The 12419-nt window shown below is 46.5% G+C and overlaps 1 protein-coding gene and 1 long non-coding RNA gene across 2 annotated transcripts in view; one reads left to right on the top strand and one right to left on the bottom strand.

Moving 5' to 3' along the window:
- Positions 1–3717: 3717 nt before the first annotated feature.
- Positions 3718–5980, bottom strand: LOC121832674 (uncharacterized). The gene is made up of 2 exons (XR_006076318.2): positions 5809–5980; positions 3718–4108 (listed from the first exon to the last, which is right to left on the bottom strand). It is a non-coding gene; the product is annotated as an uncharacterized LOC121832674 (long non-coding RNA).
- A 170-nt stretch (positions 5981–6150) lies between these two features.
- Commd1 (copper metabolism domain containing 1) overlaps positions 6151–12419 on the top strand; it is a 124015-nt gene continuing 117746 nt past the window's right edge. The window contains exon 1 of the mRNA XM_006974800.3: positions 6151–6327. Within this exon, the coding sequence (XP_006974862.1) occupies positions 6151–6327 (177 nt within the window). The remainder of the gene's footprint in view (positions 6328–12419) is intronic.

Raw genomic sequence — 12419 nt, 5'->3', positions numbered from 1 at the left:
TTATCTGTCTTTGTTATGAAGTTGTATCCAAAGCCAGGCTGTGGTGGCACACTGGGGAGGCAGAAGCAGGTGAATCTCTGAGTTTGAAGCTAGCTTGGTCTACAGAGTGAGTTCCAGGCCAGCCAGGGATACACAGAGAAACCCTGTCTTAAAAAAACCAAATGAAAAAGCAAACAAAAACCAAATTCTATTCAAGAACCCAAGATTACCAGAGGAAAGATTTTTTTTCCTTCTCCTTATTGGCTAAGTTATAACAATTGGCATTACATAGAAATCTGAATGTAAACATAACCTGGTCCTGTTTGTCTTTCAGATGATTCCCCTTGATTACTATTTCCGCTCTTGCTATGCTACTTACAAAAGCCTCAATGCTGCCCTGTCTCACAGCTCCATATGGAGACAGCATTTCACCAGAGTCCATAACCTTCTCAAGCTACGTTCATAAGCTCAGTTCTCACAGAGACTGCCATTTATCTCTGTGTCCTCTGAAGTAGAATGGCTAGCACAAACTGTCACCTAACATTTGTTGAGTGGCTGGCTGAGTGAAGAATAAATGGTAATAAAGAGAGAATTGGAAAGGTAGAGATGAGACCAGGCAGGGAGAGTTTATTGCAAAGCCACAGGGTCCTTGCACGTGCGCTCTCTCAGTTCACATTAGAAGTATTGATATTGATATTGAAGTATTGTGTGCATATGCAAATGATGTGGAGGAGGGGAGGCTTGCATCACCTCGTGTGTGCGTGCGGAGGTCAGAAAGCAACGCTGTGACCTCCAGTGCTCTTCTTTCACCCTCAAGTGCTTCCCAGGGATTGAACTCGGATTGTATGGTTTGTCGGCAAACACCTCACCAGCCCCAATCAGTTTACATTAAAAACATATTTTATGTGTGAGCGTTTTTCCTTCCTGCATGTATGTGCACCATGTCCATGCTCAGTGCCCATGGAGGTCAGAAGAGGGCATCGGGTTCCCTCTGGAACTGGAGTTACAGATGGCTGTGAACCACCATGAAGGTGCTGGGAATTGAACCTGGGTCTTCTGCAAGAACAGCAAATGCTCTAAACCACAGAGCCACACCCCTGTCCCCCTCCCAGTTTACATTTTAAAAGGATTTATTTTTATTTTATGTGTGTGAATGTTTTCCCTGCATGCATGCATACGCAACACATATGTGGAGGTCAGAAAAGGGCCTTAGGACCTGTGGAGCTGGGTTACAGGTGGTTGGGATCCATCTGTGTGGGTGCTGGGAATCAAACCTGGGCTCTAAACTGCTGAGCCATCCCTCCAGCTCCAAGTTCACGTTTTCAATGTTTATAAAAACATGACTTGCCTGCCCGGAACCATTTGCTCGCTGGGGCTTTAATGGCATATTTGGCCCTGACAAAAGGGAAATGTTTGCAGGAGGGTTGTTTGTTAGGGTTGGAAGTTTCCCTTGGAGTTGGGCTTCTGAGTCTTTTCCTTGCTGTTGTTGCATTTGAAAAGTCCCTAAACAGCCTCGTGCCCAGATTTGCTATCTATAAAACCTGTGATTTGACATTTAATAGAAGATAACTGTAATTTGAGCCTTTTGTTTGAAAAGCATTCTAAAAACGCAGCTGGTGCCAACCTGCAGCAGCAGCTGTGACAATAGCAGCCCCTGGTGGCAGAAGAAGGAATGTCTTCTATCGATCATTTGTGGTTTGCAACTAGGGTAGGCCGGGCTGAAACGGTTCTCTGTCCAGTGGTATGTGGCAGAATATACCACCACCCCAAATGCCACTTGGCATAAGGACTATTTTGTGTTTAAAGCAATTAAGAAAGAGTGGGTGCCAAAAGGCTATCAGATGGCACCATTTTACTTTATTAAAGCAGGAAATAAAATCTTCCGTTGGAAATGGTCTCTTTATACCGGAAAGGTTCTATCTATTTATTTATTTATTTATTTATTTATTTATTTATTTATTTATTTATTTATTTATTCATTATTTGTTTGTTTTTGAAACAGCATGTCTTTGTGTTGCCCTGGCCATCTTGGAACTTGCTCTATAGACCAGGCTGGTCTCGAACTCACAAAGATCTGCCTGTCTCTGCCTCCCGAGTGCTGGGATTAAAGGCATAGGCTACTACGCCTGACTAAGAAAGGTTCTTTTCAATGTCGAGAAGTTGAGACTGAGAAAATTCTGTACAAACAGACCTTGATAAAAAAATAACCATTTTTTCCCTTAAGTTCCTCTGCCCGCCCCCTCCCCACACACAGAGAAAGAGAGAGAGAGGAAAAAAAGAGGGAAAGAGAAAGAGTTTGGTTTCTTTTTCATAATCTCTTTGTTCAATTTAATATGAAAGCATTTAGGGGTTGCCAATTTGTGGGTCCTTATGAGGACTCCCACACCATTAAATAAATGTTTACATTTCCCCCTGTTGAATTGCATATCCTATACTAGCTGTGTGTGGTGGCTCATAGCTATAGTCCCAGTATTTAGGAGGTAGAGGCAGGAGAGTGTGAGGCCATCTTAGTCTACATGGTGAGTTTCATGCTATCCTGGGCTGCAGCCTAAGTACAGACCCAGTTTCAAAGAAACCAAAGCAAAGCAGACAAGGAGAAGTGGTGACTTGGAGTTCTCAGGGTTTGTGGAGAGGCTTCGGACGGGGGTAGACTCCACGTGAAGGACTTTTACAGTTTGCAGATAAGGTAATCTGAAGCTTTAGCAAAGGACGGAAGCATCCTATAACATAAAAACGTTTGAAATTAAAAAAAACCAAACAAACAAAAGTTTGAAATTATCATGGGCTTATGCTGGTTGCTTTTTGCTGTGATAAAGTATCTTATCTTAAGGGAGGGAGGGTTTGTTTTGCCTCACAGGTGAGGGGGCGGCCGTCTTGGCTGGGAATTCTTGGGAACAGGAGCAAGAGGCAGTCAGCCGGTCACTGTGCAGCCACTGCCAGGAAGCAGAGTGGTGAGTGCTAGTATTCAGTTCATCTTCTCCTTTCTATGTAGTTCAGAGTTCCAGCCCAGTGACTGGTGCCGCTCACCTCAGTTAACCTAATCCACACAGCCTCTCACAGAGATGCCCATAGACTTGTCTCCTGGGTCCTTTCTACTTGATAATCAATGTTAAATTAACCACCATAGGAGGCCCACAGCTTTTCTCCATAATGTAGACTACGTACTGAAAACCCTTGAGGCACTTCCTCCTCCTCCTCTTCTTTCTTCTTTTCTTCATCTGCTCCTCCTCCTCTTCCTTCTCCTCCTCTTCCCCCTCCTCTTCTTTCTTCTTTTTTTTTCTTCTTTGTCTGCTCCTTCTCCTCCTTGTCTTCCACCACCTCCTCCTCCTTGGTGGCAATGCTGGGGAACTGAACCCAGAGTCTCATGCATCCTAGGCAAGACACTGGTTTACATCCTGAACCAAGTCTTCAGTGGAGCTGTCTTCAGGCTGAGTGTGAAGTTCCCAGAATGCAGCTCTTTGGAGCTGTCTCTTCTGCCATGATGGGCTTTTCAATGATGCAGCTGCTCTGCCCTCTCATGTGGCGTATGCTCCTGTAGATAAAAGCCCCTCACCCATGTTTGGGCTTCATAAAAAGCCAAGTAGCAAGTCTCTCAAAAATAGACAAAATAAAAACAAGCCAAGGGCTGGGATGTAGCCCAGCTGTAGATTATGTTAGCCTATGCAAAGCCTTGGGTTCAGTCCCAAGTACTCAAAAGGAAGAAAGAAAAATAATTTTGATTTTAGGAATACTACAACATTACAATAAAAAATATTTATTTGTATGTGTTCATATATGTCTGTGTATGGGCATGTGTGTGTGGAAGCTGTGTGCACACTCTCAGGCCAGAAGAGGGCATCTGGTGTCCTCTTACATTTCTGCCCTTTCCTTTTGATGCAGGTCTCTTCCTTAACCTGGAGTTTGCATCCCCCCACCCCCAGCCCGCTGGAAGGCAGCAAGCCCTAACTGTTTTCCTGCTTCGCCCGAATCAGAGCTGGGGTTACAGGCATGGGCAGGTTGCCGGGCTGGTTGCCTGGGCGTTGGGATGTGAACTCTTGTCCTTGAGCTTGTGCACAAGCGCTGTTAACTGCAGAACCATCATCTCTCCGGCTCCCCAAGTGACAGCATTATTTGTATACTGGACATTCTTCTGAAAGAAAAAAGTAAAAATAATCCTCAGTTGCTGAGAAATATACACAATAATCATGTTGGTAAAACCTACCAGACTTTCTATGTAGGTTAATAGATTCAAATATAGAAACTTGAGGGATATATTTTAATATAGATGAGCAGCATTAATATTTTTAACATATGAAGAACTCTCGAACCCACTGATGGTTCAGTAGGCAAGGGCATTTGCTGCTAAGCCTGATGACCTGAGTTTGATCGTGGACCCCACATAGTGGAAGGAGAGCACTAAATTCCCAGTCCTGTTGTCCTCTGACCTCTACACACATATGGTGGCAGCTACTCATACACATATATACACACTATACACACGCGCAGTAAATAAGTGCTAAAAACCAGCTCTTAGCAATCAGTGAAGTGACAGGAACCTTAGAGAAAACAGGCAAGTAGGGATGTAAGCAGTCAAAATATGTCCAGGTAAGTATTCACTCTCAAAATTTCAGAAACGGGGCCAGGCTGGAGAAACGGCTCAGGGGTTAAGAGCACTGACTGCTCTTCCAGAGCACCTGGGTCCAGTTCCCAGCACCCACATCCGGTGGGTCACAGTCTCCTGTAACATCATTTCCAGGAGACCCACAGCCCTCTTCTGACTTCCCTAGGCACCTGCCTGCAGGTGGGGCACATGCATACACTAGGGAACATGCACATAAAATGAATAAACAAATGTTCAATGAAAAGAAAAGAAATGGAGCCAGAGAGATGGCTCAGGGGTTAAAGGCACTTGCCACCAAGTTTGACCACCAGAGCTCAGTCTCTGGGGTCCACGTGGTAGAAGAGAACCCATTCTTGTAATTTGTTTTTCAACCTCCACACAGATTCTGTGGCATGTGGACACACACACACACACACACACACACACACACAGACAAACACACACACACACACATACACACACACACACACACACACACACACCACATGAAGTAGATGTAATGAAAACTTGAGAAAACAAAACACGGCAAGATAATCTTTTCTATGTGTCAGTGGCAAACACCACAGAGAATACTTTGGCCATGGCTTTTAGGTGAAGATTTGGAAGTTACGTGCTTAGGAGTGCTGTTCTGTCCAGCTCGATACCTTTTTGCATCCTTTTCTATCCATTCTTTGCAAGCTTTTTTGTTTGTTGTTTTGTTTAAGATAGGATTTCTCTATATAGCCCTGGCTTTCCTGGAACTCACTATGCAGAACAGGCTGGCCTTGCCTCTGCCTCCTGGGTGTGGGGACTAAGAGGTGTTCGCCACCACACTTGGCTTTTGCAATCTCTATAGGAACATTGAACACAAAAGTATAGTTTGTCTTTAGGGTTGTTTTTCTTGGATCCACAAAAACATTTCTGAAGTTGCCTTTTAGGAAATAATGGATAATGTACACTTCGTTCAGGACTTAACAGTGCACAAACAATGGCAATAGGATTTCTTAGATTAGGTCTGAAATGTCGATATAAAAACCGATTTGAGCCAGGCATGGTAGCACATGCCTTTATCCCAGCACTCAGGAGGTAGAGATAGGCAGATATTTGTGAGTTGGAGGAATAGGCTGGTCTGCATAGTGAGTTCCAGGCCAGTCAGGGGTCTATAGTAAGTTTCTATTTCAAAACCAAAACAACAAATATACAACAACAACAACAAAAAAAAAACAAACAACAACAACAACAAAAAACACCTTTGTGTGAGGTCTCTGCAAACATCAAGGCAAGCTCTAGAATGAGATACAGCCACCCGAGTTACGGAGTTAGAGCTCATACATCTCATCAAGCGATCTTTGAGCGCCTTTTGGGGTGAAAAAGGACACAGTGAAAGCCCGGTGATCCTAAGGGAAACTCAACGGATCGGCTGTGGTCGAAGCAGTGGACGCGTGTGGCAGAGCAAGAGCGAGGACCGCTTATGCTGGCTAGTGGAGGAACTCGGCTTCGCGCTCCGCGGTGCCTTGGCCAGCTTTTTCGGCCCGTCTCGGCCGCCGTAGCGGAGGCACGATCCGCCGCGGGGCGGAGGGCGCTCCCTGGCCATGGCGGGCGAGCTGGAGGGCTGCAAGCCCCTGAGCGGGCTGCTGAGCGGCCTGGCGCAGGGCGCCTTCCACGGACACGCGGGGGTCACCGAGGAGCTGCTGCACAGCCAGCTCTACCCGGAAGTGCCCCTGGAGGAGTTCCGCCCCTTCCTGGCGAAGATGAGGGGCATTCTTAAGGTACCGCCGTCGGAGCGAGCCGCCCTGCCCTCCTTGCAGCCTCAGGCCCGCCCCCCGCCTCGGTGCCGCTCGGTAGCGGCTCTGCGGCTCCCCCAGAGCTGGCTTCGCTGTGGGGACACACCCCGGTGAAGACCTTGCGTTTTTAAATCCCTCCAGACGCCTCCGTGTCTGTAGTTAGAGAAGTTTCGAGTTTTCTCCGTCCCTGCTTTTCTAAGATTGATTGGTTGCAGCAGGGCGTGGTAGTGCACGCCCTTATCTCTGGTGGCAGAGGGCTGCGTGAGTTCGAGGCCAGCCTGGCCTACATAGCGGATTCCAGCACAGCCAAGCCAGGCAGGGCTACCAGAGAGACCCTTGTTTGAAGAGAGTGAGAGCGCGCTTGACAGCTTTCCTGCGTTGTGGAAGTTGGGGAGCGTTAGAATGTTAGATAAAGGATAGATTAGCTGGAGTAAACGCCATTAAAGAATCGACTTTATGGTGAAGAGTATATTTACCAAGTGGAACGAAGTTATACATCAGACTGTCTCATGAAAACTGTCAGGTGGAAACGTAACAGGTGAAATTAATTTAAAAAGATTTATTTTTGTTTTTTGTGTATGAGTGTGGTGCCTGGTGCTTGCGGAGGCCAGAATAGGGTGCCAGGTCACTTGGAATGGTTGTAGGTCACCATGTGAGTACTGGGAACTCAGGATCTTTGAAAGAGCATTAAGTGCTCCTAACCGCTGAGCCATCTCTCTAACCTCCACCCCGGTTTTGATAGAGGATCTCTGGTAGTCCACACTGGCCTTGAACTCACTGTGTACCTGAGGATGATCTTGAGTTTCTGATCCTTCTGCTTCCATTTACCAAATGCTAGAATTACAATCATCTGCGACCACACCCTGCTGTGGTGTGTGTGTGTGTGTGTGTGTGTGTGTGTGTGTGTGTGTGTGTGTGTGTGTGTGATGCATATGAAGGCTAGGGGTCTATGCTAGTGCCTTGCACTATCACTCTCCACCTCTTTCCAGAAAGGGGCCCTCACTGAACCTGGAGCTCACTGATTGGCTAGGCCAGCCAGGAACTCCAGAGATGCTGGCCTTTGCCCTGCCAGTGTGGCGGAGGGGCTTGGGGGGGACGTGCCCAGCCTTTTCATGAGTGCTGGAGATCCGAACCAAGCTATCTGCCCAGCTGGTTTCTGTGATTTTTCTTTTTTTAGTAAGATGTTATAATTCTCTAACTAGTATATTCAAAGTATTACCATCTATGTAACGACTATACAGTGTATTGTTTTCACAAAGTCTTTAACATATGTGTATTTTACATTTAAAACATTTTTAGCTGCAGCTAGCCACATTTCAAATGATTAAAGTGGTCACATGTGGCTAATGACCATATTAATTTAGTCTGATTTAAACCAGCATTAGTCATAGGAATGCTTCTAGTGCCAAAGTGTAAAGGAAAGAAAAACTAAAAGTAATGTATTTTTTAACCATAGTGAGCACCTACCTATTTTGAAGATTAGAGCATGGGGCTGAGGGGACGCTGGCTCAGTTGGTCGAGTGCTTGCCACGCAGGCCTGAGGACCTGAGTCCATCCCCAGAACCCATAAAACGCCGGGTGCCTGGAATCCAGACCTTGGGGAATCAGAGCCAGGAGGATCTCTAGGCCTTCCTGGCTAGCCATTCTAACCCAGTCTGTTTACTGCAGGTTCAGTGAGAGACCCTGCCTTAAAAAATAGAGTGGAGGGGGGCTGGAGAGACGGCTCAGTGGTTAAGAGCACTTGCTGCTCTTGTAGAGAACCTGGGTTTGGTTCCTAGCACTCATGTGGCAGCTTACTACAGTCTGTCACTCCAGTTCTAGGAGATCCAGCACCCTCTTCTGGTCTTCACGGGCACCGGGCACTCACACACTATACTTACATGCAGGCAAAGACACTCATACGCATAAAATAAAAATTATCTTAAACAAAATGAAGTGGTTAGACTGGGGAGATGGTTCATCATGGAAAACACTTGCTGTGCAAGTGGGAAGGCCTGGGTTTGGATCCTAGCACCCAGGAAAAGCCAGGCATGTTTGTAACCCAGCAGTTGGGAGGTGTAGAAAGGCGGAGGTCCAGGCCTCACTGACCAGCTGGCCAGCCCAGCCAATTAGTGAGCTCTGGGTTCAGTGAGAGACCTGGGGCCAGACTAGCAAATGAGGCCAGGGAGATAGCTTAGCAAGTGAAGGCCCTGGCTGTCAAGGCTGACAACCTACGTTCAATGCATGGAATCCACATGATAGAAAGAGAATTGTGACAAGTTGTTCCCTGGCCTGGGTGTGTGCGCGCGCGCGCGCGCGCGCGCGCGCACGCACACACACACACACACACACACACACACACACTTACCCAAAAAGCGGAGAGCCACTGAGGAAGATAGCTGATGTGGGCCTCTTGCCCCCATATGCACACAGATAAGGAAATAAGGTGTCTTAACAGCCTAAAAACACACCATTTAAAATTAGTGTTAAAATTTAATTCGCCGGATGGTGGTGGTGCACATCTTTAATCCCAGCACTCGGGAGGCAGAGGCAGATGGATCTCTGTGAGGTCAAGGCCAGCCTGGGCTACAGAGTGAGTTCCAGGAAAGGCATAAAGCTACACAGAGAAACCCAGACTCAAAAATTTTTTTTTAACTTACTATTAAAAATATTTATGCTTTTATTTATTACATTCCTTTGTCTGTTTTTCAAGACAGGGTTTCTTTGTGTAGTCCTGGCTGTCTTGGAACTTACTCTGTAGACCAGGTAGACGAAGCTGGCCTTGAACTCAGAGATCCACCTGCCTGTGGCTTCTGAGTACTGGGATCAAAGGCGTGCGCCACCACCTAATAATTTTTCTTGCACTATTTGAATACAAGAACACATGCAGTTACTTCACAGGAATGGACTGGAACGGCTCACGCAATGGGAGGAGTGACATCTCGGTCACTTGTGGTGGTAAAGTGTGTCAGAGTGGTGCAGGCCTGATATGGCAACACCCTGGGGGGACAGGACCTGGACTGAAGGCCAGCTTAGGTTTTGTGCATACGTAGCTCAACAAGCCAAAGGCTGGGGATGTAAAGCACTTGCCTAGCCTGGTTAATCAAGGCTCTAGTTTTGAGCCAGCACCATCAAAATATAATTTGAAAAGTCTCAGTATGATTGTGGACATCTAAGCAATTTTATTGGTATCATATGCCATGACTAGATGCCTTCTATTTTATCAAATCTTCAAGTAATCTGGGAAGATTTTCTGGGGAATTTGGTATCTGGTTTGGTGTTTCCTTGGTCCACAAGGAAGAGGATAAGGGATTGTAGGCCAGGAAGAAATGCACATATTACAGGCAGTATCTTAGGATCTAATGTCGACCCTACTGCTTATCTCTAGATGATTCTTTGATTTATTATATAGTGATAAAATTTGCCAAATAATGCACAGAAGAGATTGTTTGCAAGCTGTCTCTTTTATTTCATTTGAAATATGTTGCTAAGTAAGATGCAGATACTCAGGTTTCCCGAGAGGGTCTGGGTTGTAAAGCCAGCATGACTTTTGGCACCTACAGTGGGCAGCGCTTCCACGAGTGGCGTAGGGCAGCACAGGCTCTGCAGTGATTGGTCGGAGTGCCAGGAGAGAAGCCTTGTCAGCGAGACTGGAACGTGTGCTCAGGGTGACTTCTGTCTCAAATCACTTTTTTATTGTATGTATTTATGTGTGCCTGTGCAGGTGAATGCAGGTGCCTGGAGAGGCTAGGGATGTTGGATCCCCTGGAACTGGAGCTACAGCTAGTTGTGAGCTGCCTGATGGGGGTTGCCGGGATCGGAACTCAGGTCCCCTGAAAGAGCAGTGCACACTCTTGACCACTGAGACAGCTCTCTAGCCCCAAATGTCTGATTCTTATGAAAACGTAGAGTGCAAATGTAATTTATTTATTTATTTTTGTTTTTTTTTTTTTTTTTTGAGACAGGGTTTGGTTTCTCTGTGTAGCTTTAGAGCCTGTCCTGGAACTTGCTCTGTAGATCAGGCTGGCCTCGAACTCACAAAGATCTACCTGCCTCTGCCTCCCGAGTGCTGGGATTAAAGGCGTGTACCACCACCACCTGGGCAAATATGATTTTTAAGTAGAGAATGTCTACTCTTTAAATTTTATATTCATATATCTGTTTATTGTGTGTGCATAGGTCAGAAGATCACTTATTGAATGAGTCGGCTCTCTTCTTCCACCATGTGGAGTTGCTTTTGTGTTTGAGATGGGTCTCATTATATAGTCTTGGCTGGCCTGGAACTCACAGGATCCATCTGCATCTGCCTCCTGAGTGCTGAGGAAAGGTGTGCGCCACCGGATGGGTTCTGGGGGTCTAATCCAGATGCTCAGGCTTGGCAGCAGGTGTCCCTACCTGCTGAGCCATCTCACCAGCCCATCCATCTTTAATAAAAGGGAACATATCATAGATATGTATGATGTAAGGACGTTATATTTACAAACAGAAGTGAGTAAGCCACTGTGGACAGTTTTTTCTTTTTAAACTAAAAGAGCTAACATTTTTATTCTCACAGTTCACGATACAAATGAAACTACTTGCCGGGCGGTGGTGGCGCACGCCTTTAATCCCAGCACTCGGGAGGCAGAGGCAGGTGGGATTTCTGTGAGTTCGAGGCCAGCCTGGTCTACAGAGTGAGATCCAGGAAAGGTGCAAAGCTACACAGAGAAACTCTGTCTCGAAAAACCAAAAAAAAAAAAAAAAAAAAAAAAAAAATCCCTCTTCTCCCCTCCAAAACTGTTCCCTATGCTAGATAGGGGGAGAGGTTTTCCTTGTCATGCCACTATAAAACATCCAGGTGCAGCCCCATATCTCCTAGTGAAACAGACAAACAGCCCTGATAACCCCCTGCCCTTATCTGAGTCATGCATGCCATGCCAGGCGAGCACCATCTCATCATTGGAGGCCTGGGCAGCAAGGGCATGTGGTCTTCCAGGGTGGCCTCATTGTAGGGGCAGGTCCCACAGGCATCATCCCAGGAGGAAGCGGGGCCATGTTGGGTGCTTTCATTATACCAGAGTGAGGAGGACCTGGGAGGCTGGGGTCAGGTAGGATCGTGGCTCCTTCAGGAGGAGGAACAGAGAATGGAGCGGGTGGGTCTCTTTCCTTGTTGAAATGTGGCCACTGTTTTATCACCAGGCTTTGGGCCTGCTCTTCCATCCATTGGGGATGGGATGTCTTTCACGTTCCTTTTGTTTCCTACTGCTGCAGTGTCTTCCTCACAGACTGAGTCATGGTGAGATATGTGTTGCAGTAATCATAATAAACCACTGCTACCCTGCCAGATTCCAGCCCCCCACCCCTTTTTTTAGACAGGGTCTCATTGTGTAGACCAGACTGGCCTTGAACTCACAGAAATCTGCTTGTTTCTGCCTCCTGAGTGCTGGGATTAAAAGCGTGCACCACCACTCCCAGCCTCTGGCAGGCTTCTTAAGATGCTATTTTGCTGCTTTTGAACAAAGTGATTATTCTAGACTTAGATGAAGGGCAGCTTTATGGTATATTCAAAGTTCATAGCAGGTGTGGGGTAGGAAAAATGGAGAGCATGTGCAAGGGCTGGGGATAGTTTGGTGGGTGACAGTGACTGTTGCACAAGTGTGAGGACCTGGGTTTGAATCCCGAAAACCCACATAAAAACTGGCTGTGTGGGGGCTGGATAGGTAGTTCAGCAGCTAAGAGCACTTGTTCTGATAGGATCTGGGTTTGGCTCCCAGCATCCAAACAAGGGCTCACAACCATCTGTAATTCCAGTTCCAGGGAAGCTAATATCCTCTTCTGGCTTCCTTGGGCACCAGGCACACTTGAGGTGCACAGACATACATTCAGGCAGAATACTCATACACATCAAATGAATCTTTTTAATTTAAAAAGTCTTAAAATAAAAACTGGTCATGTAGTGTAGTGTCTGCAATTCGAGGAGATGGGAGGTGGAGACAGCAAAATCCCGGAAGCTTAGGGCCAGTTAGCCTGGTCCACACAGTGGAAAGACAACAAAGAAACTCATCTCAAACCAAGTAGAAGGTGGGACAAACACCTGAGGTTGGCCTCTGACTTCTGTA

The sequence above is a fragment of the Peromyscus maniculatus genome, chromosome 10 (genome assembly GCF_049852395.1).
Source record: "Peromyscus maniculatus bairdii isolate BWxNUB_F1_BW_parent chromosome 10, HU_Pman_BW_mat_3.1, whole genome shotgun sequence".
NCBI classification, from domain to species: Eukaryota; Metazoa; Chordata; class Mammalia; order Rodentia; family Cricetidae; genus Peromyscus; species Peromyscus maniculatus.
The sequence above is the reverse complement of the archived record's forward strand: the minus strand, read 5'-3'. Positions and strand labels throughout refer to the sequence as shown.